A 25,822-nucleotide genomic window follows, 5' to 3' on the forward strand; every position below is an offset into this window, starting at 1 on the left:
ATAGAGTGTGTCCAGGACAGCCAAGGTTATGCAGAGAAACCCTGTCTCAAAATAAAAACCAAACAAAACCTGTGTGTGTGTGTGTGTGTGTGTGTGTGTGTGTGTGTGTGTGTGTGTGTGTGAGAGAGAGAGAGAGAGAGAGAGAGAGAGAGAGAGAGAGAGAGAGAGAGAGAGAGAGAGAGAGATGTGATGTGAATAAAATAAAATTTTTTTAGGGATACATCTGACAAAAGGTATTCAAGTTCGCTGAAAACTACAAAACACTAATCAGAACAATCAAGGAAGAGCTAAATAGATGGAATGGTGTACACTTTCGTGGATTGAAAAACTCCTCAGTAGCCGGGCGGTGGTGGCGCACGCCTTTAATCCCAGCACTCGGGAGGCAGAGCCAGGCGGATCTCTGTGAGTTCGAGGCCAGCCTGGGCTACCAAGTGAGTTCCAGGAAAAGGCGCAAAGCTACACAGAGAAACCCTGTCTCGAAAAAAAAACCAAAAAGAAAAAGAAAAACTCCTCAGTAATATTAAGATTTTAATTTTCAGCTGAGAGTGATGGCACACACTTAAAATCCCAGCATGTGGGAGACCAAGGCAGGAAGATCCCAGCAAGTCTAAGGCCAGCCAGGGATACAGAGTGAGAACTTGTCTCAAAATATTGAAGAAGAAGAAGAAGAAGAAGAAGAAGAAGAAGAAGAAGAAGAAGAAGAAGAAGAAGAAGAAGAAGAAGAAGAAGAAGAACAAGAAGAAGAAGAAGAAGAAGAAGAAGAAGAAGAAGAAGAAGAGAGAGAGAGAGAGAGAGAGAGAGAGAGAAAGAAAGAAAGAAAGAAAGAAAGAAAGAAAGAAAGAAAGAAAGAAAGAAAGAAAGAAGGAAAGAAGGAAAGAAAGAAAATATTTCATTCTCCCCAGATTGGACCTATAGAATAAATTCAATCCAAACAAAACCATACACTCCTTTTAAAAAATATATAAACTGACAGGATGAGCCACTAGCTCATGCCTGTGATTCAAACAGGAAGAAAAGGCAGGAGGAGAATGGCCATGAGTTCAAGGACTACATAGTAAGCTCCAAGCCAGCCTGGGCTACACAGTGAGACTCTGTCTCAGAAGGGCATAGTGGGGAGGGCAGTAGATGGCTCAGCAGTTAAGGGCACTGGCGATTCTTCCAGAGGACTCCGGGTTCAATTTTCAGTACCATACAGCAGCTCACAATCCTCTGTAGATCCAGTTCCGGGGATCTGATGCCCTCTTATGGCCTCTGTGGGCACTGGGCACACAAGTGGTGCAGAGACATGCATGCAAGCTGAGCACCTTTACACATAAGAAAATGGACTGGAGAGAAGGCTCAGCAGATAAGGGCACTGGCTGCTCTTCCAGAAGGCATGAGCTCCATTCTCAGTACCCTCATGGAGGCTCACAACTGCCTGTAACTCCAGTTCTAAGGAGTCTGAGAACACCTGTACACACATGTGCAGACCCATGCAGACACACACACAATTTAAAACTAAAAATAAATTGTATACATAAGTGACAAATATTTTAAAAAATAAATAAATAAAAATAAAGTAGGTAGGGCAAGGGGGAGGGAGACATTTACAAAGTGATTCTAAACATCGCGTAGTGCAGGCGAATTTCTCTGTCCTGCCTGCCAGCTCCCAAATAAACAACATGGAGACTTATTATTAACTATGAAAGCTTGTCCAGTTTCTTAGGCTGGCTTTTAGCTAGCTCTTATAACTTAAATTAACCCATTCCTATTAATCTATGTACTGCCTCAAGGCTCGATCACCTCATCTATGTACTGCCCATCCTGCTCGCTCTGGGTCTCATGGCGCCTCCCTCACATCTCTACCTTCTTCTTCCCAGGGTCCTCTCTGCCCCCCAAAAAAACCTGCCTAGCTATTGGCCATTCAACTTTTTATTTAACCAATTCAAATGACAGATCTTCACAGTGTACAAAAAGATTGTTTCACAACAACAGAAATTCAAAGGGCCAAAACAACTTTGAAAAAAGGATAAAGTGGACTCATAACATAACATATAAACATTAGTTTATAACATGAACTAATCAGAACAGTGGGAGTACAGGTATAAAGACAGACAAGCTGAACGGGGACACAATAGGAAGTCCAGAAACAAATCCACCCACAAATGGCTGATTTTTTTTTTTCACTAAGATAGAAGGGGGTCCATATGAAAAATGAATAACTCACCCTCAGGTGATCACAAAACTAGAGCTGTAGTATAGCTTGGTAATAGACCAGCATGCATGAGACCCTGGGCTTGGTTCCCAGTACCATGTATGCAAACACACATGCATGCACACACACAGAAACTCTTAGAAGAGAATATGGGATAAGAGGCACGGTAGACCTTGCCTCTAACCCTAGCACAGGAGATCACCTACAGTCCAGCATCAGCCAGGTCAACATAGTGAGACCCTGTCTCAAAACAACAACAAAAAAGTAGGATAAAAATCTTTGTAATTTTGGGATAAACAAACTTTTCTGAGGTATGATGCCAAAAACAAGGAACACAAAAGAAAATGATAAATTATAATTTACCTGAATTAGGAATTTCCATTTTAGAGCAAGGTGATGGTGGTACACGCCTTTAATCCCAGCACTTGGGAGGCAGAGGCAGGCAGATCTGAGTTCAACGCTAGCTTGATCTACAGAGCTAGTTCCAGAACAACCAGGGCCACCCAGAGAAACCCAAAAGAGAATTTCTATTCTCAAGACACTTGTTTTGTTTATTTGTTTTGAGACAGAATCTCACTGTGTATCCTTAACTGGCCTGGAACTCCCTTTGTGGACCAGACTGCCCTCAAACTCATAGAGATCTGTCTTTGCCTCCTGAGTGCTGAGATCAAGATACTTTTAATTAAGATCAACTGCAGACTAAGGAGAAAATAGGTGAAGAGAACATGTTTAATAAAGAACTTGTAACCATGGTATTAAAAATAACTCTTTTTTTTTTTTTTTTTGGTTTTTCGAGACAGGGTTTCTCTGTGTAGCTTTGCGCCTTTCCTGGAACTCACTGGGTATCCCAGGCTGGCCTCGAACTCACAGAGATCCGCCTGGCTCTGCCTCCCGAGTGCTGGGATTAAAGGCGTGCGCCACCACTGCCCAGCTAAAAATAACTCTTAAAGGTGGTGAATTGACTTCACAGTTAAGGACACTTAATGTTTCTGTTGCTGTGATGAAACACCACAACCAAATTAACTTGGGGAGGCAAAGAGTTAATTTGGCTTACACTTCCACAGCACTATTCACCATCAAAAGAAGTCAGGACGTGAATTCAAACAGGACAGGAACCTGGAGGCAGGAGCTGATGCAGAGACCATGGAGGGGTGCTGCTTACTGGCTTGCTCCCCATAGCTAGCTCAGCCTGCTTTGTTATAGAACCCAGGACCACCAGTCCAGTCAGGGATGGCCCCACCCACAATGGACTGGGCCTTCTCATATCAATCACTAATTAAGAAAATGCCCTAGCCAGGCGGTGGTGTAGTTTTGGTGCCTTTCCTGGAACTCACTCTGTAGCCCAGGCTGGCCTCAAACTCACAGAGATTCGCCAGCCTCTGCCTCCCGAGTGCTGGGATCAAAGGTGTGCACCACCACCACCCAGCTAAAATAAATAAATCTTTATAAAAAAATGTTTTAAAATATTGATGTTTTATTTAATGTATGGGATAATTGGGTGACCTGTGGGGAAAATAAAGTTGGAATGTTACCTGGATTTTACATCTAATGAAATACAGATAGTGGGGCTGAGAATGAAGCTTGGTTGTAGAACATGGACTTAGCCAGCATCAGGCTCTGAGTTCGGCCCTGAGGACCAAAGGACAAGAACAAAAACTAAACAATAATAAGTATTACAATGGAACATGTAGGGTTTTTCTGTTACGATTTTAAAGCAGAGAAGACTAAGACCCAAAATGCAAACATTTTCTTCATAAACTGGGACTGGTGACTCTCACCTGTAATCCCATCTACTCAGGAGGCTGAGGCAGGAGGATCTCACTGAGTTCAAGTCCATTCTGGACAACTTGGTAAGATCTTGTCTCAAAATAAAAAGTAAAAATAAGATATCTAGTTCAGTGGCACAGCACTTGTCTACCCCTGGGTTTAATCCCTGACATCACAAAAATTAACTGACAATTTGACATGGCAAAAGTTACTATCTATAATCCTGTGGCTCCTGCAGGTTTATAATCCTAAAAAAATCTTAGAGTTAGAAAACTTCCAACAATCAAACAGAAAAGTATCTTTAACTTTATATCACTTTACCTAAGTAGTAAAATTTTAAAGTTGGATAATATAAAATGTTAATGAAGTCTTCCTACCAAGGAAATGGAACTCAACATGAGCTACTGGTGTGAATATAAATCTGTGTGTTTTATAGGACAATTTAGAAATATATGTTAAAATTGAATATGTGTATAGTCTATGATCTAGTTCCATTTTTAGGAATATATTATTAATTAACCCTGCAAATGATACACAAAATAGCATAATCAAGGATGGTTATTGCAGAAAATAGGGAAAATCTTATATGATAGATTGCAGAGTATGCACATTATATATATATATATATATATATATATATATATATATATATATATATATAATGAACTATCTATGGATCAGCAGGCATAGACAGCAGGCATGAAAAGCTCCTTTTGAATGGTTGGTCGGGGCTATCCAAAAGACATCCAAAACATTATTGGTTATTTGCTACTGCCCTTGGTTGCTTCCCAGAGGTGAAAGATAAGTCCCAATTGCTAGAAACACATGCACTTTGGACACAGGACTCAGAGGACCCGAGCTGTGTCTGACCTGAAAATCTCCTTCCTGAGGATTAGCTTTCATGGTACCAGAAGGTGTCATCCACTCCTCCAAGAGAGGGAAGCAACCAGCAGCCCCACCCAGCTATGACACCTATGAACCACAACGACTAACATGTCACAATAACGTAAGGCTGCAGTAGTGGTACATATATCTTAGAGGTAACCAACAGCCCTCTAATTAGATTTAGGGACTGCTCAGCAGGAGGGAAATCATGCCTGGTACTGTAAACACAGCCAACAACCCAGGGCTAGAGAAGTCATGGATCTTGGAAGAGAACTTAAAACCACCACTTTATTAAACCAACATAATCCCTAACTGGATCCTAAATATTTATCCTTATACCCACAGATAAATGTAGTTCTCACACCTCATCAAATAAACTTCTATTTGCAACAAAAGGAGACTATTACCAAATAAATAAATAAATAAATAAATAAATAAATAAATAAATAAATAAATAATCACAACTGACCAAAATGCAAATGACAAGAGACTGTGTGGTACCCAGTCCCAGATGATACACCTTCAACACAATTCTTGTATCTAGGACTCAGGAATCATTGCAAAAGAAAGGGGCATCAAGATTACAAGACCAGCCGGGCGGTGGTGGCGCACGCCTTTAATCCCAACATTTGGGAGGCAGAGCCAGGCGGATCTCTGTGAGTTCGAGGCCAGCCTGGGCTACCAAATGAGTTCCAGGAAAGGCACAAAGCTCCACAGAGAAACCCTGTCTCGAAAAACAAACAAACAAAAAAAAAAAATTACAAGAGCCAGAGGAACAGGAAGTTTGCTGTGAGATTACGTCACCTAGATGTGTCAGAGAGGCCACACGCAGGAAATCTCATCAACATGGCCGCCCAAACAAGATCTGATCAATGACACCAACAGATGTGCTACCATGAAAGGCGGAGATCTCACAGGGCCCTACCCCTAGTCAAAGAACTACAGGCAACTAAAGAAGGATAATACGTGGAGAAATAAACTTCCCAGGGAAGAGCACACCAACTTGTTATAAAATACCAAGTAGTCAGTCCTGAAATAATATACATACAAGTAACGTTAATATATATATATGTTGTTATTCATAAATGTATATGGTATATGTTAATAGAAATTAAAGAAATTAAATATAATAATTAAAGAGTTCTTAATTCTTTTATTATTATTATTATTATTATTATTATTATTATTATTATTATGTATACAGTGTTCTGCCTGCATGTATACTTGCATGCCAGAAGAGGGCACTGGATCTTATTATAGATGGTTAAGAGCCACCAGGTGGTTGCTGGGAATTGAACTCTGGACCTCGGGAAGAGCAGACAGTGCTCTTAATCTCTGAGCCATTTCTCCAGCCCCTTAATTATTTAATTATTTTTTTTTAATTAAAAAGAGGCTGTGAATTTAAGAGAGTAAAGGGTGGATGTTGGAGGGTTGGAGGGGGAAAGTTCAGGGAGGGAGTGATGTAACTATATTATAATTTCAAAAAATAAAAATAAATTGTAGCTTAAAAAAAATAGAACAGTGCCGGGCGGTGGTGGCGCACACCTTTAATCCCAGCACTCGGGAGGTAGAGGCAGGCGGAGCTCTGTGAGTTCTAGGCTAGCCTCGTCTACATAGTCAGTTCCTGGACAGCCAGGACTGTTACACAGAGAAACCCTGCCTTGAAAAAAACAAAACAAAACAAAGAAAGAAAGAATAGAATAGAACATTAAAATACAGTGTTCAATAAGAATGAAAAAGAAAGGAGAAGAAAATGTTGTGAGATATACATTATAATATTGTTTGAAATGTAGAATGTACAGACTAATGCATTTGCCACTGGTATGCACTTGGGGGCAGAGGAAAGGAGCAGCACTGTAAGTTTGAAGCTGTCCAGTGCTGCACAGTGAGATCCTGATTCAGAAAAAATAAAATAAAATATTGTCCTTTAGAGAAACAGTTGCCAGGACCTATCAAAATTTTAAATGTGGGGTCAGGGAGGTGGTTCTGTGGGTCAAATTTCCAGCGACATGAGCCTGATGCTTTGAATTCAGTCCCCAGAATCCATGTAAAATGCTGGAAGTGGCCGGGCGGTGGTGGCGCACGCCTTTAATCCCAGCACTCGGGAGGCAGAGCCAGGCGGATCTCTGTGAGTTTGAGGCCAGCCTGGTCTCCAAAGCGAGTTCCAGGAAAGGCGCAAAGCTACACAGAGAAACCCTGTCTCGAAAAAAACCAAAAAAAAAAAAAATGCTGGAAGTGTTGGCCCAAATCTGTCATCCCAGCACTGCCTCTGCAAGATAGGAGGCAGACTCAAAAAAATAGACCAGAAGCTCCTAGGCCAGGTAACCTGGAGTGTGCAACACAGCAGCAGAAATTAGACAGAGTCTGCCTCAACAAGGTAACAACCAGTTGTTCCCTAACTCTATAAATGTGTCATGTCATGTGAAGGCTTGCACACACACACACACACACACACACACACACACACACGCACGCACGCACGCACGCACGCACGCACGCACGCATGCACGCACGCACACACGCACACAAATAATGAAATTTAAAATTTAAATATATATTCTGTGGTGGTTTGAACAGGAATGACCCCCATGGACTCATGTGTTTGAATGCTTGGTCACCAGAGAGTGGCACTATTAGGAGGTGTGGCCTTGTTGGAGGAAGTGTGTCATGGGGGTGGCAGGCTTTGAGGTACCAGATGCTCAAGCCAGGCCCAATATGGCAGTCTCTTCCTGCTGCCTGCCAACCTGGATGTAGAACTCTCAGCTCCTTCTCTAGCACCATGTCTTCCTGCTTATTGCCATGTTTCCTGCCATGATGATAATGGACTAAATGTTTTTCCTTTATAAGAGTGAGTTGCCATGGTCATAGTGTCTCTTCATAGCAGTAGAAACTCTAAGACACATTCTTATTAAACTGATTTCTGGGAATCTACCTTCAAAAAAATGTGTACACACAGCCAGGCGTGGTGGTGCTCGCCTTTAGTCCCAGCACTCAGGAGGCAGATGCAGGTGGATCTCTGAGTTTGAGGCCAGTCTGGTCTACAGAGCAAGTTCCAGGACAGCCAGGGCTACACAGAGAAACTCTGTATCAAAAAAAAAAAAGAACCAAAAATAAAAGTGCACACAATTATTCAAATGTATGCATGAATAATGTGCCCATCAATAGGAGGATAGTTTTGTTTTTGTTGTTTTGTTTTTTTATAAAGATTTCTACTTTTCTTTGAAGTTTTATTTATTTACTTTTTACGCTACATATCCCAGGCTGGCCTTAAACTCAAACCCAAGATCCTCTTGAGTATCAGAATTATGGAAGTGCACCAGTAAGCTTGCCTTTATTTATTTTTTAAGATATTATTTTATTTTTAGTTATGTGTGTATATGCATACAAATATAGTGCCTTCAGGGGCTAGAAGATGATGTCAAATCCCCTGGAGCTGAAGTTACAGGCAGTTGTGAATCTGGGTGCTGAGAACAGAATTTGGATCCTCTGCAAGAGCAGTATGCACCCTTAACTGCTGAACCATCTTTCCAGCCTCTCAAAGTGGCACTTTGAAGATATAAAATGATGACAGCACCTGAGCACCCCATTAGAGCTGCCCACTGTTTGTTTCCCACCAATGTGTAGCAAAGGACTGGGCACTATCTACCTTACCTGACCATTATCCATCCCTCTCCTGTCCCACCAGCCCCTGGCATATTTTGTCCAAGTAATACCAAACTGCACAATAAACCTTCTCAGGGCTCCACACCCTCACGTCAATGATGCCTTCTACCTAGAATATTGTTGTCCCAGGGAGAGTTCCCTGGGAAATGGATGTGGGTTTTTTCTTCCCCCTTACCTTCAAAAGCACTGGGATTATCCACACCCCTCTAAAACACAGTTTTGTTTTGGTTTTGTTCTGTGTTTTCTGCTTGTTATTTTCATTTCTGGAGATTGAACCCAGGGTCTCACTAAGTGGGCAGGCATTCTATTACTGAACCACGTCTATGGTGGGAACTGGGCTCTTTCCTTCTGACATGGTCCCACAGGCAAGAGCTCCCAGGAATGAACTTGTTAGGTGTGAGGTAATCACATGATTGCTACAGAGGCCTCTGGAGATCCCACAAGGACTCTCAGGCTTGGGATAGCCCACACCAACCAGTCATTGCATGCAGATGCCCCCGGGAAAGAGCTTTCTTCCTCCCAAGGCAAGTCTTGGAGAGAGACTCCCATGAGTCAGCACTCCCACACCTGGGAAAAGAGTGCCTCTGTCCAGTGAAGAAGGGAATGTGTGAAGGGGGTGCTTGGCAACATGCTGTAACCACACTGCAGGCCTGGGGAGTCCATTGGCCTCCAGAACCCAGCTTAGATTTTACCTGTTCCCACCCTCCTCAGTCTTCCCTGAACCACTTCTATCCCTCAGTATAACTCAAGTGTTTCTGTGTCTATGCCCACACATCCCATCCTGAGTAGATGTGAATGGGCCTGGCTGAGCCTGGATTAGAACCTGCAGCAGTGCTGGATACACATGACTTTTCAGTAGAGACTTGTTGCACTGGGTGGAATAGAATCCTCTAAGATTATAAAAGGGAAAACAGCCGGGCGGTGGTGGCGCACGCCTTTAGTTCCAGCACTAGGGAGGCAGAGTCAGGCGGATCTCTGTGGGTTCAAGGCCAGCCTGGTCTACAGAGCAAGATCCAGGACAGGCACCAAAACTACACAGAGAAACCTTGTCTCGAAAAACAGAGAGAGAGAGAGAGAGAGAGAGAGAGAGAGAGAGAGAGAGAGAGAGAGAGAGACAGAGACAGAGACAGAGACAGAGAGAACAGGACTTGAATATCGTGGAGAACAGAAGGGTAAAAAAAGAGGTAGAGAGCAGACAGGCTGTGATCTCAGACCCTTATCTCTCCCCTCACTTCTCCTGGAAGATCCAAGTCTTCCACGTGAGAGAAAAGCAAGTGTCTAAGCTGAAAATGAAGTGTGGGACAAGAACCAAAAACTGCAACATGCTAACAGCCATGTGGCTGATGGGGCTGAAAGGAAGAAGTATAAGTCAGAGGGAGAGAAGAGGCCTCCAGGGGAGAGGAGAAAGCAGCGCCTTGTTCTTACTCCCTACCTAACAGCTGCCACCCAGATTCCTACAGAAAGAAAGGCACGAAGGGACTGGACAGTGCCTCCGAGGTTACGAGTGCACACGGTTCTTGCAGAGTGCCAGAGTTTGGTCCCCAGCACCCACATCAGGTGGTTCACAATCACCTGTAACTCCGGCTCTGGGGCATCCAGCACTTCTGGCCTCCACTGTGTGTATGTGTGTGTGCATGAGTGTGTGTGCATGAGTGTGTGTGCACATGTGCCCACAAGAAACAAGCATAAGGTGCAGGTGCATACATACACACACGAAACGAAACAGCCACAGACAAAAATGATTTGAAATTCTAGTCAATTAATAGATGTAATAAAACACCAAGTCTAGTCTGCATACCTAGTCATCACCCCACATTCCCTCATCTTCCAGAAACAGAATCCTAGGTCGCACGCCACACCAGCAATTTCTCTGTTCTTTGTCAGCAGACTGACGGGTTTCTACCCCTTTTCAGTTTCTAAGCTGCTCTCCATCAGGAAGGGGAAGACTGAACACCATCTCTACTAGTGGCCAGCAGGGGGCAGTGTTCAACAAGCAATGATGGAGGTTTGCAGAAAAGAAGGACTGGAGAAGGAAGCCAATGAAAAAGGTCCTTACAGGCGTCTCTGACACCCTATTCTATTTCTTCAACCCACACTCCACCCCTGCTTCCTCGGCTATAATTTCTCCACTTAGTTTAGTATATGTCTCGCAGATTTCTTGTTCCCAACTCTCCAAAGATGATTGACTCCGGACCAATTTTCAGGAACCCTTACGAGAGGCTTGATTCCAAGGGCCCCTTCTCTAAGGATGTATATCCATCCTCCCTGGAGCACAGCTGGTCTGGTGGAAGACTCTTCCGCTGCTGTAACCTGCTACCTCATACAGTGAAGAAACCATACAGAAGTACATGCTGACCCTGTTAGCTACTGTCCCCGTGGTATTATTTAATGAACATGTGCTGTATGGATCTCTCTCTCTCTCTCTCTCTCTCTCTCTCTCTCTCTCTCTCTCTCTCTCTCTCTCTCTCTCTCTCCTGTTATTGAAACAGTTTCTCTGTGTAGCTCTGGCTGTCCTAGAACTCTCCCTGTAGACCAGGCTGCCCACACCTGTAATCCCAGAACTCAGAAGGCTGAGGCAGGAGGATGGCAGCAAGTTCTTTTCTCTGCCTCAAAAATACTAACAGGAAGAGGAGGGGGAGAAGGGAGGGAGGTGAAACGGGAGGGAGGAAAGGGACTGAGTCACCTCCAGTCCTCTGGCTGCCAGGTACGGGCTGGGCTTTCTCTCCCCCTGCACAGTGTCGCTGCCGCCTGGCCCTGTTTCCCAGCCCACCCCATCCATACCTCCCAGTCTTACAGACAAATGGATTTGTGTGTTCTTCTCCCGTGTTAATGACCCCTGGTGGCGACTTTCTTGTTAACTCACCTTCCAGACCTGGTCAAATTTGAAAGCGCCGCCGGACAGGTCATTAGAAAGAAGCAGAAAGAGAAAGGATGGGGCTCTCCAGGAAGAGAGGAAGAGGAGACAAACAAGGCCAGCACTCCATGGGGCCTGGAGAAGGAAGGGGTGGGTGAGCCGAGAGAGGAGCACCCGAGCTCTATGCCCAGGCTGTAAAGGGACACAAACAGGGCCTCCATTGTGTGGGCACAAAGGAGCCATATGTCTGCCAGTCTACTGCACTGTGTGTGTGTGTGTGTGTGTGTGTGTGTGTGTGTGTGCGCGCGTGCGCGTGTGCGTGTGTGTGTGTGCGCGTGTGTGTGTGCGTGTGTGTGTGCGTGCGTGCGTGTGCGTGCGTGTGTGTGTGTGTGTGTGTGTGTGTGTGTGTGTGTGACACGCGCAGAGAGGACTGGCTTAGAGACCCCATTCTGAAGACCTTGGGGCCTTGCCTTCTGCTGTCACTGAGTTAAGGCTTTCTGAGACAGAGCGCTGGGGAGCGATTATAGCAGACAGGCCTAGAAGATCAGGGCCTGTGGTCACCAGGGGATGAGCAACTGCAAGACGCCATGCTGTGCATAGGCGCTAGAAGAGGAAGGGATGATGTGTCAGATTGTCCCTCATCTGGGTCTCCAAATAGCCTCCCCTCTTACCCGACATCCCCTTCGCTCACACCCTGCTGGCTCTGGATCTGGGTTTTGCTTTGTTTTGTTTTTGTCTGGTCATTTCATTTCGTTTCTTCTTTTGTTTTTTTGTTTCGTTTTGTTTTGAGGTCGCGTCTTGCTCTGTAACCCTGGTTGGCCCAGAACTCTCTATATAGCCCAAACTGATCTCGAACTTGGGAGCATCCTCCTGTCTCTGCCTCCCTAGTGCTGGGATTCCAGGCGTGAGTCACCGTGCCCTGCTTTGGAGCTGGGTTCTGGAGCAATGTGAACCGAGCTCTGTTGTTCTGCCTCTGGCCTCTCTCACTGCCTGTTCGCTGTGCAGCTTCCACTTTTCTCTCCTGCCCTCAGCCCAGGGACTGTCCTGTCTCCCTCACAGCTCCACGCTGTCCCCTGCCTCCCGTTCCCTCCCCCCTCACTCTCTGCCTCCTTCCCTGTCCTGCCATGCAGAGCAGAGCGGCAGGCAGCCGAGGCCAATTGATTTTCTGAAGAAATTCGGAGTTAGCAGCAGAACAGCTGCAGCTGCCCTCGCCCTCTCTCATCACCCTCAGGCCCCAGGGACCTGGGAGGGGAGGGGCCCCTAACCCTTCTGCTCTCCAGCCTGGGAGGGAGGGAGGTGGTCCCTGAGCACAGAGGCATAGTGCTGACACTTGGAATCACACTCAGGATCCTGGGACTTGGTTTATAATCCCAGTCTGTCGCCATAGTGAGTCACATCACTTTTCTGGATAGGCACCTGTCTTTGAAACAAAGGTGTTACCAGGCACGGTGGCACACACCTGGAATCCAAGCTTTCTGGAGGCAGAAACAGGTGGTTGGCAAGTTAAAGTCCAGCCTGGGCTATTTAATGTGGCTTTGTATAAAAATAAGTAAGTAAATAAGTAATCAAAGGTGTTGGCCATGTACAGTGGTGCACTCTTGTAGTTCTAGCCCTGGGGAGATTGGGGCAGGAGGATGGCAAGTCAGAGTCCAGCCTGAGCTACATGATGATACCTGGTCTCAATTTAAAAAAGAAAAATTAAAAATTAGGGCCAGGCGGTGGTGGCACATACCTATAATCCCAGCACTCAGGAAGCAGAAGCAGGCTGATCTCTATGAGTTCAAGGCCAGCCTGGTCTGCAGAGCGAGTTCCAGGACAGCCAGGGCTACACAGAAAAACCCTGTCTTGAAAAACAAACAAACAAAAATTTAAAAGGAAGGCAGGGAGGAAGACACCTAAGGATGGGGGGTGTCAGGGGGAGCTGGACCCAGGGACCTTCCAGGGTCCTTCCAACACCGGTGTTTAGTAGCTCTTAGATTTTCCTGGCCTCAGTTCAGCCCACCCTCTTGCCAGGCTATGGGTGTAGGATATTTCATTTAACTCACATGCAAAAGAGAAGGCATCAGATCTTAGGCGTCCCTTTCCAACTCGAATCCAAACCCTTCTTGCTAATGGCATTCTGTCATCACCCTTCAGGTACCAGAGGATGTCTCAGCATGTCCCGCCCTCTGCTTTTACGTTTAGCCGTCTTACACAGCCCTAAATTAGGAAAGGCTCTTCCACAGTCTCTAGCCAGAATTCCATCTGGAGTGGGAATGTGTTCTAGTTGTCTCTTTATAGACTAGATTCTCCAGTCCCTCTGCTTGGATTTCTCTTTCTGGGGCAGGTGATTCTGAGGCTGGACAGCTCCAGGTACTACAAAAAACTGCCAAGTTTTTCTCGGATTTAAAATCTATTATCCCATAGCCTCTACTCAGTGGTCATGGTTCAACATCTGGGGCCACATAGAACGTCCATTTTTTGTTTCTTCATTTAGTATTTGAAGATGAGGATGGTTTTACCTCTAAATCTACTTTTTGCTTGCTTTGTTTTTTTGAGGCAGGCTCTCACATATGCCAGGGTGGCCTCAACTGTACCTGAGGGTAACTTTGATCCAACTGCCTCCCCCTTCAAGTGCCAGGGGTAGAGGTGTGCAGCCAACCCCTTTTATGCAATGCCAGGGAAGCCCAGGTTTTCATGCATGCGAGGCATGCACTTTACCAATTGAACTGCCCCTAACTATACTATAAATATTATATAGTCCTAAATACACTTTTATCAAGAGAGATATCCTTCCTCCCCCCACACACCCCCAGACCCGCCTCCGGGGCCCCGGTGGTAGAGCATTTATTTGCCGACAATGTGTGAGACCTCCGGTCCCATCCCCAGCATCAAACCAAGAATAAAACAAAAGCCCCAAATGTATCTTCTGTTTTCCTTGTAGAGTGATCTCCAGACCTTTCGCCTTCCCAAGCATGCGATGGGTCTCTCTGTTTTATCCGTGTTCCTGTTTAAAAATAGGAAGTCCAAAAGAGCACCACCTGTCAGGCTGGGTCATTTTAGGGAGGCCAGATATCGCGGTAAATGCCTGTAATTCCAGCACTCGGGAGTTAGCGGGTGGAAAGGTCTCAATGAAGATTGTCCTCGGCTGTGTGCCAAATTTAAAGCCAGCCTGAGCTACATGCGACCCTGTCTTCCTTCAACCCACTTGCTCCCCCAAAAGAAGCCATATCTAAGTCTGAGTCTTCACTGTGTCCCTACATGCGACCCTGTCTTCCATCGACCCGCTTGCTCCCCCAAAAGAAGCCATATCTAAGTCTGAGTCTTCACTGTATCCCTAATAGCTGTGTGGCTTTGGCCGAGGTGCTCTCTGACTCTGGCCTGACATGTCTTTATACATTGATTTCAGGATCGTTTCTAGAATCTCTCTGATGCCAGCTCAGCAACTTTTCCCCCTTTGGTGTTTTCGGGCAGGAGCTCAGGCTGGACTTGAACCCGTGACTGCCTGCCTCAGCCTCACAAACCCAGCCACTGAGCACTCTCTATTTTTTTTTAATCCCTTTCCTCACTCTCTCGGTATCCTGTCCTCCATCATGCTCCATCCTGCATCTAATGCTGGGGAACACAGAACAGACAAAGTACTGAGGTTTCAAGTAATGTTGACCTAAGCCTGGAGATGATAACAGAAAAGGCAATGCCTTGATTTTGTACCATGGCTTTCTCCAGCAGCTTGGACCTACAGACACGGGTTTCACTTGGGTTCTGTTGGGACACTCAGCTGCCTTCTCTCAAGACCATAGTGAGAAGATCTGAAAAACAGAAAGTGTCACTCAGTGAACACTAAGATGGAATTTCTGGAAGGAGACCTGGGGCCTATGCATGACCTCTTTTCTCTGTAACCCCTCTGCTCTGTCTTCATTTATTTACCACATGAAGCTTTCATGATACCGACACTCTGAAGAGGCTTCAACGCCTGGGACCCTCGCTATCCACCTTCCGTAATCTTCAGGCCAGCTTCCCGACGCAAAGGAGCCACAGCCATATCTGGTACTAGATCGAGGTCACTTTAATTTTTCTCTTTGTAAGAAATTAGGGATGCAACCCGAGAGAGACTTACACACAGGACACCAGACACAGATCCTGGGGCCTGCTCTTGGTGGTATTGGAAAAAGCAGGGCCGATAAGAGGAATGGAGATGGATAGATAGGACTGGAGTGGGATTGTCAAGGGGTTGAGAGAGGACACCCAGAAGGGGAGGGGCAGGGAGAGGGGCACTATTCCAGAGGAAACAGATGGGAACAGATGGAGCTGAGGAAGGGGTGCTGGTGTGGTGGGTGAAGGGATTCCCCACACACACCTGCATTGGAGAAGGAGCAAGGAAAGGGAAGAAGTTACCAGGGAGAAAGGAGGGTCCCAGCTAGAGCTAGCTGTGGGGAGCCCCCCCATCATACCCCAAAGTGCATAACTCAGTAATAAATAGTAATATTTATAAATAAATAAATAATGAATAAATAAATAAATACATAAATAAATATCCTTGTAGAGCTAGGAGTTTGGTCTGAGGGTGGATGGAGCATAGAAAAGCAGTGAGTTCATTTCTTCTACAGGGATTCTAAGGCCCATCGACTCACAGGCTACAATGGGCAGGTGGGGCTCAGCAGCATGGGCGGGGCACCTTCCTTCTTCCCACGGCAGCTCAAGAAAGGAAGGGGGAAAGTGTAATAAGGCCCTAGAGCATGCACAGGGGCCAGTAGCAGGCATCCCCTTGCGTCTGAGGGAGGAGCTGATGGGGTTTGCATGTTTTCAAGGTCTGCTGGGATTGGAAGCAGCTGCTGCCGAGTGCCCCACCCAGGGCCTGGGCCGTCTGCACGGTGCCCTAGGCTGTTTGAAGATGTCATTCTCGTCCCAGGACTGAGGTTTTCCTTTTTCTAGCCGCCACCGGGAAAGGAAGAAAACTCAACTGGCAGAAGTGAGAAGGGACAGGGGAGTGGCCAGACTGCTCCAAGAAGGCAAGGCACTCACTACCAGTAAGAGCTGAGGTCTGAGGTCTGTATATTCTAAGCCTCAGGAACAAGATAGACAAGGAAAGGCCGACGTTTTCTATAACCCCTGGCTACCCAGGAGTCACCTCACTCATCTCTCTGTGTCCCAAGAGCCCATCCCTCCCCCAGGCATGGCTAGAGAAGTCTGGGACTTAGGAACCCACTCCCCTCTCCGCTGCTAGTCACTTTCCCTTCTGAAGTGGAATCCCACCATTGCCAGAAAGAAAATCTGGGTCTAGCGTCTCTGAAAACTTGGACATAGGGCAGAAGAGAGAGCAGCTGATTAGAGGCTAAGGCTAGTAAATCCAGCAAGGACTCCATTCTGACCCCTCTGGCAAGCGGCTCTGACCAGCTCTCTGAAAGAACCCATGAGAACATGCCTGGGTCAGTGAAAAGAAACTGGCCTTCAGGACCAGAGGCGTGGGCCTGGTCCTCCGGGATGGGAAGGAGACGGCCATTCTAAGTAATGCGTGGTGACAAGGGGCTCAGGAGAGGCCCCGGGAGGAGGGGAGAATCCAGGGCCGGGAGCGGGCTGAGTTCAGACGTCCAGCACGTGATTCAGGTAGGAGATATAGCAGATGGCCAGACGCAGGATCTCAATCTTGGAGAGCTTCTTGTCTGGGGGCAGAGTGGGCAGCAGCTTGCGCAGCTCGGCAAAGGCCAGGTTGAAGGCTTCCACGCGGATGCGCTCCCGCGTGGCATGAGCCGTGCGGTACTTGGCCGTGGCGCGGCGCCGGCGCCTGCGCTCCTCACGGCTCAGGTGCTGCAGGTCTTTGCGGCCCGACTCTCCGAGCTCCGAGCTCCGGACCTGGCCCACTCCGGGATCCCCCGACCCAGCACCATCCGGGCCCAGCCCGCCCCCACAGTCGCTAAAGCCCGACTCGGTCTCCGAGTGGGTGGGAGGCAGGTCCAGCTCCATGGTGTCGGAGTTGAGCATCATGATGAAAAGCCCCTGGCCTAGTGAAAGCCGGATCACCTCCCTCCCCCTCCCTCCCTCTCGGAGCTTGAAAACTGGCTGTAGGAGAGAGGCTGGAAGGGCCTGGAGTGCTGGGGTCTGCCACTGAGCTCAGGGAAGCAGAGTCACTTCAAGGTTCCATGGTCAGGATTCCAGCCTGGAGCCTGAAACAGAGGAGGAGAATTAAGAATTGACCGCTGAAGGGGTGGAAGAGGTGACAGCCGAAACTTGGAGTCAGGGCTGTCCAAAGCTAGAGAGCCCAGCGGGTGGAAAGGAGTGGGAGGAAAAATAGAGGAAAGAGAAAGTCCTAGAAAAGACACCGCAGGCAAGCTAACACTGAACAGAACAACTGAAGACCTAAAACCGCTCAATTCCTAGAAGAAAACTAAGCGAAATCTGTCGAGACATTGGACTTGGCAGTCATTTCTTGAATATGAGAACAGAAGCATAAACAAAAAGAAAACAAAATTCTCCATCAAACTTAACTGTAGTGCACTAAGAACAATTACCACAGGGAAATCTCAACCTACGGAGTAAGGAATCGGTCACAAACCATATATCTGATAATAAGCTAACACCCAGAGCATATAAAGAAGTTCTTAGCCAGGTGTGGCAGCATATGCCTGTGCAACCCCAGCACTCGGAAGACTGGGACAGACAGGAGGATTGTGAATTTGAGACTGGATACATAGTAATATTCAATCTCAAAAGAGGAAAGTCCGGAACAACCAAAATAGTGCATATCCTAATTTTAAAACGGGAAAAGGACTTGAACAGACATGTCTCCAAAGAAGATGCACAAATGGCCAACATGATTATGAAAATACATGGCACATCACTGATCACTAAAAAATGCAAAATAAAACCTCAGTGAAACATCACCCCACATCCACTAGAGACAGTGAAACATCACCCCACATCCACTAGAGACAGATAATGTAAAAAACTAAAACTAAAACTAAATCAGTGTTGGCAAGGATGTGAAGAAATAGGAACCCTTGTTTGTAAGATTGTAAAGTGGTACGACTGCTATGGAAAACAGCCTGGATGGTCCTCAAAAAAAAAAAAAAATTGCAACTGGAAATACAGTTATGTTCTAGCATTCATGAGATATTGACACACCCATGCTTGCTCATAACATTTGAGCTTGCAGAAGCAGCTCAAATGGTCGCCAGTGGAGGAGTGGATAAAAGAATGCAAGTACAATGTATACATAATAGACGATGAGCTTTGAATAGGAAGGGATTCCTATCACACTGCAACATTGATTAAACCTTGAGAACACTATACTAACGAAGTAAGAACACACAATAAGACAAGTACTAAGACTCCACTCTTTAAGTTTCTAAAGTAGTCTAATTCATAAAAACAGAAAGTGGAGTGGTTGGAGGAAGAGGCAAAGGAGAGCTGTTTTATAAGGAGCATAGAACTTCACATGCACAAGATGAAAAAGTTCTGGAGATCAGTCTCACATAACGAGAATATACTTAACACTCTCACACTCTACCCTTATTTGTTGTGGTAGCAAATTTTGGTGTGTGTGTGTATGTGTGTGTGTGTGTGTGTGTGTGTGTGTGTGTGTGTGTGTGCACACGTTTGTGGGGAGGGCACATAATAAAGGGGAAAGGCAGACCAACAGCCCCAAGGGAGGTTGGCGATGACTCTAGCCCTTCCCCAGGAGTGAGGGAAGGACTGCAAAGCCTTGACTTTGGAACCTTCTGCCGCCCTTGTTTCTTGCAGGGAAGGGGAAGCAAACGCAGAGACAGGTCATTGTCGAGTGGACTGGGATATATGGAGCTTGGCACAACTTCCTCAACGTCACCTCCGTAGACATTAGGTCCTACCACCCTGCCCATGAGAACCAAAGAAAGATATTTCTTCTCAGCACATACTGCTGCTTAGGACCAGCAGATCCCCCAACTCCATCCTTAGCACATTTAGCCCTTGCCATTTCATGGCCTCTTAGAAATTCTGCAAGGAAGACTGGAAACTCACTCACAGCCTGTGACATGGCCTGCAAAGGAGGACACAGGAAGTTTCTTGGAGCTATCCTTATGGAGGCCAGCTAAGTTTGCTTGTTGTCCCAGAGTCACTGGGTCTTCCACAGTGAGCTCAGCCTTAATAGAAACAGAAGCACCGAGACTCCTTCCCAGGCCCTGGCCCTGGCTTTCCAGATGACAGACAATCTCACAGGACCCACCCTTTCTCCTAGGCTTGCCCCCACCCCACCACACAGGAGACAGGTTTGAGACTAGAGCCGTTCCTAAACTCTTAGTGGGGGGGGGGGGGGACACTAGACCACCAAACACAACACAACAGAAGCTGATTAAAGCTGAGATTATGAACATCCTATATCTTCTAGGGTCCAAAGAAGGAAGAGAGGAGAGAAATAGTGCGGGGTGGTGGGAGAACATTTCCCAGTACATGTGGTGTCCCTAATTCCCCACTCCCAAGGTGGGCCGGAACCAAGAGTTCAGCCTCGGGGTTCCCAGTACATCTATCACAACTGGATTCTCTCCCTGTCCAATCCCCATGTTCCTGCATCCTCCATCACTCTCTGATGCCCTCCCTTTCTCTCTCCTGCTCCCCATCTGTCACAACCCATCTCCACCTGCCCCTCCCTTCTCCCCACCTCCACTCCGGGCAGCAGCTTCTATTTCCCCACCAAGTCTTTCCTCCACGTCTGGTCTCAAAGTCTCAGGCTCCAAGGAGGAGGGAAGCCACAATCCCAAGCATGCAAGATAGGAATCCCCACCCGACTTCCTCCAACCGCAGCTGACCGAGGCTGCACAAAGAATCCAAGGGAAGTCGGAGGGGGGAGAGAGAGAGAGAGGCAGAGATTGAGAGAGACCCAGCTAGGGGAAGGTTCTGGGAGGGGACTCAAGCCAGAGATGGGGAGTGGTATGCCCACCCTTCCCCAGCCCATAGTTTCCCCTTACCTGGAAGGATTCTGCCAAAGGATCCAAGCTGGTGAGTGAGGGGGACAGTGTAGAGAGCTCCAGCCTCTTCTGGCTCCTCAAGGGTCATCTGTCAGCAAAGTTAGTGACCAGTTTCTAGAGCTCTTAGGGACAGGTTATTGTGGCTGAACAGGCTCCAGGACAGATGAGAGGGGTACACATGGTGGAGACGTAGGGCCTAGGCAGAAGGGGTGCTCTTAGTCAAGCACTGGAGTCACTCACACTCATACTCACACTCATACACACTCACAGGCACATACACACACCTGAACTGGCCCTTATGTGTATATATATATGGAGATACACACACACCCCCAGCTCTCCATTGGCTGGCCCAAGCAGCCCCCTCATCAATATTAAACAGCCAGGCCAGGCAGCCATTGGCAGAGGGATCTGGGAACCCCTTGGGAGCTGGGGGCGGGGGCTGGCCCTGAGGGGGGCGGGGAGTGGGGGAGCAGGGACATCTGTTCTCCATGCATATTTCATAAGCAAGAAATAGAGAGCTGGGGAAGGGCTGGGGCTGGGGCGAGAGCCAGGGCAAGACCACAGATGAACCCCCTCAGTCTCCACACTAGAAGTAGCAAGCAGGGCAGAGACTCCAAAGAGGCTGGATTTAAAATAGTTCCACTCCGAGTCCCAGGGTGGCTCTGACTGCCTCTTCTCCATATCTCCCTTTTCCTGGGAAGAAGGCTCTCCCTAGCACTAACATCGAAACTATGAAAAGACTAAGAGGTCAGCCCGCACTAAAATGTGGGAGAGGACCCGAAAGTCCTCCCCATAAGTTCTCATACAGACAGTATTCACAGCTTGTCGGGCTGCTTCTCACTACTGTTCAGGTCCTAGCTAGCCCTTGTCATGCTGGGACTCAAGCACCCTGGCAGCCTCGCTTCCAGGCCCCATTTTCCCACCTACCCCATCACCAGGTCAGGAGTGGGGTCAGATTCCGGACAGAGACCTCCCGCCCGCCCATGGGGAGTTCCTCTAGACTGGCCAGCCCAAGCTGATTCACAGGGAATCAGGGGCTTGGGAAGAAAGCGATAGGAGCTGATAGGAGGAGGAGGAGGAGATCCAAGCCAGATTGGAAGGGCTCTAGGAGAGGAGGGCAGGGCAGTCCAGGCTGCCTGAGTATGCAGCCCATCAAATGAGCAGCAAGAAAAGTAGATACAAAATCATGTGCAAATGAGCACTGATTAAGTTCACATCAACAGCTCAGCCGCCTCCAGGGTCTGTGCCTGTGCATATGCGTGTGTTTGTGTCTGTGTGGGTGTGTTGCAGGGTGGCCTGAGAGGGGAGCAAGTTTCTGGGGCCAAGGGAAGCACAGAGAAGCAGTGGGCTGCGTTTCAGCATGGAAATTCTCCCATGTATTCAGCTGTAGGACGTTTCCCTTGAGCCTCAGTATCAGAAACAAGCCATGGCTGGGGATGCTGGACACAGTGAGCGGTCGCAGAAGGGGCTCGGTTAGCTGTAGGACCTTGGACAAGTGATGACCTTTGAGCCTCCATGTCTTTTTTTTTTTTTTTCTTCTTCAAAATAGGGTAAATTGTAACTGTTTAGGTTGCCGTGGGGATCAAGTGAGATCATGCTTGTAATGGCGTAGACCCTAGTAGGAGCCCAAGCTGTGGGAGGGAATTGCCACTTCACTGTATCTTCTCAACCTTTTCTGGGCTTTCTCCAGGGTGAGGCCTTCCCTGTAGGGAGTCCTATAATTCCTCCCCAAGCTCACCCTCCTCTCCCCACCCCCAGGCCTGGGAGGTGCCAACTCCCACCTGGGCAGGCCCAGACAGGTGCCCAGGCGCCAGCAGATGGGCTGAGCTGGAGGGGAAAGGAGGCCTGAGGAGGGGGTGGGGGGGCAGGGGATCAGGTGGCGGCTTGGTTCTTGCATCATCATTGCCATGGTGCTGATTAAAAACCAATCTCCACCTAATGAGCCCCCAGCATCAACAATCCTACTTCCCCCACCCTCCTGCCCTCCAACCCATCCAAGAAATTGGGAGACTGAGACTCGGGAGGAAGTGCCATGGGAGAGATGAGAGAAGACAGGGAGAAGCAGAGGGAAGTGATGAAGGAGAGAAGAGGAGATGCTGAGACATGGAGGAGACACAGAGGAGAGGGAGCATATAGTCACAAGGTGACAGAGACATAGAGGAGACAGAGAGGCAGAGAAGGAGGGAGGGCGGGGCCAGGTTGCCACATCTTTGCAGCAGGTGGAGATGCAGGATAAGAAGAGATAGAAACTTGGGGGGAAACCTGAAAAGAGACTGTTACAGAGATTCAGGGATGGAGGGACATACTCAGGGATGGGGTAAATGCTGAGAAAGTCTGAGAGAAGCCATAAGATGGGAGGGAGAGGTAGACATGGAGGAAGCAGAGAGCAGTTGTCAGGAAGAGAGAAATTATGGGTGATACATACGGTAGGGAGACACTATAATCAAGTATTAAAGTGTCACCAAGTGGGGGACGGAGATCCCAAAGGATAAGACGTTGAGGAACACAGAAGCAGAATATTGAGAGACCACAGAGCCGAAAGGAATGATGGGGGGAATGGGCACTGGAGGAGGGAGCCAAACTGTCCCCAGCCTCCCCTTGCTGGCTATTCAGCTCAGATACTTTAAGCCCTGCAACCTCTGTCCCAAAGCATCCAGCCCTAGCTGTCCCACATACTCTGGGGACTATTTCTTCCTCCTCCGCATCTGTCATCTCAAGATCTTAGGCTCTGGGGATCCCCAGCTCCAGGCCTCACTCAGGAATTCAGTTTTTACCTCTTAGGGCACTAGCTGAAAAGAACACAGGCAGGTAATAAAGAGGAACCAATAGCATAGAACCATAGAAAGCACTGTATCTACTGACCCCGGAGTCTGCTGGACCTGGGTCCAGGTCCTTGTGACCTTGGACAAGTCACCCACCTTCACTGGATTCTTTTCACCATCTGTAACATGGGCATAATGTTGCCTTCTCCACTGGGCTGTTGTGATACCCAGTGAAACAATTCGTGGGAGGCTGAGTGAACTGTGGAGTGTTCACCCCAATTCTCTACATATGCATGGTGGTTAAAAGGATCCAGGAAGTTTCATTCATATATGTATGTAAGGCAATATGACTGAGGGAACCTGAGGTAAGCTCTCCATGTTGGGAGCTATGGGTGTGTGTGTGTATGTGTGTGTGTGTGTGTGTGTGTGTGTGAGTGTGTGTGTGTAGGGGCTAGCTCCCTTGCAAAGGAAGACAAGAGCAGACTTTGGGGATGGAGACAATGATTATACCTTTGTGGCTTATTGTTATTTGCATTTATGGGCATCCTCTTTTTCAGATTGTAGGTCACAAATTTCCTGCTATCCTTAGGCAGCTATGAGGTTCTGAGGGGAGGGAGGTTTGGAGCGTAGGTTAGACACAGGGGCTGGGGCTAGTCCTTGAGGGTGAGGGGAGGGTCTGGAGAAGCTGGGAAGCAGTGGGCTTGGCAGGAGAGGGGGTGACATATGTGGGGAGCCCTGGGGACCCAACCAGGCAAATGGCTGGCAGGGAAAGCAGACAGTATTAACTCTTGCTGCGCCACACTGCCTGACCCTTCTCTGAGAGTAGCTGTGGTTGAGCTGTTATTTGGTCAGCCACTGGAGATAGATGTGTTGGGTCACAGGAGCCAAGGCAGGCGAGAGAAGCCTGAGCAGGAGCTACTGTCACTTGGAAATGGAAGCCCTGCTCTAGTGTGTCTTCACCTTCCAGTTTCTGTTCTTGGTTTCCACATGGTCTCTGTCAGTCCGTCTTTCTGTCTCTACCTCTCTGTGCCTCTAAAAGGTGACAGCGGGGTCTCCACTCGGGCTAACTACACAATCTGTCACTCTCTGTGCTGCCAGCCCAGCTGGAAGCCCCCTCTTCTCAGCACCCAGCCCAAGCCCTCTGCCCCGGGCCCCCTAGGCCTAGTGGCCGCCTTTGTCTCCTAAGGCGGCCTCCCTTTTCTTCTTCCTCTCCACTCACCTCAGAGCCCATCTCCAATCTCATTACAGCCTCAGCCTCCAACCACTGTACCCCCAACCCCCAGCCTCCTCTCTTCCCTCCCCCATCCATCTGTCTTCCCCGAAGCTCTCCTCTTTGTGTCCTCCCATCTGTCGCCACCAGCACTGGGCCTACTCCCCTCCTGGCCACACCCGCCTGGCCTTTTCCCCCTTGGGCTCAGTTCCCTCTCCCTCCCCTTCCTCCTTCAGCCCTACCAGGAACCCAGCTTCCCGTTTCCTTTCGGAAATCTTGTTTTTTTCAGGATGTCCTAACCCCACCTGTCTAGTATCTCTGACTTGAGTTGGGGGAAGACCCAGCTCTCCAGGGTCCCAGCCCCTAACCCCTGAGCAACCACTTAGTTGGGACAGAGGATGGTAACGTTGGCTCACAGTTGCATCACCTCAGGTGAATGACTTCTCCTTAGGCCCCCTGAGATGACCCTCCACTCTTGCTCCGCGTTTCCCTGTTTGGGCCCAGGGCTTACACTGCCCTTCTGCAGCACAGAAGTACCTTCTGAGTTTAAATGCGTGAGAAATAAAAATTTACCCAGAAGCCCATTGGAACCCCTGGCCTTCCAAGAGCTTCAGATTCTCCAGCACAACTCCAGCCTTCCCTTTTATTTCTGTTCCTTTCCTGGAACTCACTCTGTAGCCCAGGCTGGCCTCGAACTCACAGAGATCCGCCTGCCTCTGCCTCCCAAGTGCTGGGATTAAAGGCGTTCGTCTATTTCTTTTTTTGTCTGTCCTTCTGTCCTTTCTCCTTCCTTCCTTCTTCCCTCCTTCCTCTTGCCCTCCCTCCCTCCTCCCTTCCTTCCATTTCCCCTCCTTCCTCCCTCTCTCCCTTCCTCTGTATTTCTTTTGAGGAAATGATGCCAAATTTAGCAAATTTCTCCTGTCCCTGGGCTAGGGGACAATAGTGTCCCTTTCCAGGGTTGATCCTTGTGCTATCTTGAGAGTTCATGAGTTGATCCTATTTTCAAATGCCCCTGGCCTCCAGAAGCTTAGGGAGAAGAAAGAGGCGGCTAGAACCCCAGTGGTTCCATCACAGAGCCAGTGTGGACTAGAGAGAGCAGCCCCTTGTCAAAGACTACACTCTAGAGACAGCTCTGGAGCCCAGAGAGGGTCAACGCCCCTCCCAATGTCACACAAGCGGCAGACCAAAAACTGTCCTGAGCTCTTCATACAACACGAGGCTCCTGTCCATCGACCTCAGCCTGGAGCGAACCCGTTGTCCTCTACACTTGGGTAGAACCTGTCTAAGACCGATCTAGTATGGAGCATACACAGGGTTATCCTGTGTTCCATCCCTTCCCTCCATCTAAACTTTGGAATCTTAAAGATGCCGCATCTCTTTATGCTTTTACCGTGCAAGGACAAAGCGCCTCCCCTGGCTACACTCAGTGAATGTTTATTGCTGCTACGGCCGCAGAGCTCTAAGGCATGTTTTAGTCTCACCTCGGTCTCTCCCTTATTGTATGTCCCCTACACAAACAGCATCACTCCTCTGGGCTAGTTTCTCCCATTTATCATATCCAGTGAGCTG

The 25,822-nt window shown here is 48.0% G+C and overlaps 2 protein-coding genes across 2 annotated transcripts in view; both read right to left on the reverse strand.

Annotated features, from left to right (window-relative positions):
- Vangl2 (VANGL planar cell polarity protein 2) overlaps positions 1–11,484 on the reverse strand; it is a 45,652-nt gene extending 34,168 nt beyond the window's left edge. Inside the window, exon 1 of the mRNA XM_052737641.1 lies at positions 11,373–11,484. The gene's annotated coding sequence lies outside the window, so the exon portion shown is untranslated. The remainder of the gene's footprint in view (positions 1–11,372) is intronic.
- Positions 11,485–15,385: 3,901 nt separating this feature from the next.
- On the reverse strand, positions 15,386–20,539 carry Nhlh1 (nescient helix-loop-helix 1). Its single transcript, XM_052736638.1, has 2 exons — positions 20,279–20,539; positions 15,386–17,503 (listed from the first exon to the last, which is right to left on the reverse strand). The coding sequence occupies exon 2, from the start codon at positions 17,322–17,324 to the stop codon at positions 16,923–16,925; it is 402 nt and encodes a 133-aa protein (XP_052592598.1). The 5' UTR covers positions 17,325–17,503; positions 20,279–20,539; the 3' UTR covers positions 15,386–16,922.
- Positions 20,540–25,822: the final 5,283 nt, after the last annotated feature.

Source organism: Peromyscus californicus, unplaced genomic scaffold, assembly GCF_007827085.1.
Source record: "Peromyscus californicus insignis strain IS unplaced genomic scaffold, ASM782708v3 Scaffold_14__1_contigs__length_90479793_seg_2, whole genome shotgun sequence".
Taxonomy (NCBI): Eukaryota; Metazoa; Chordata; class Mammalia; order Rodentia; family Cricetidae; genus Peromyscus; species Peromyscus californicus.

Coding starts and splice junctions, on each gene's coding strand:
- Nhlh1 (XM_052736638.1), bottom strand. CDS start 17,324: ATGATGCTCAACTCCGACACCATGGAGCTGGACCTGCCTCCCACCCAC.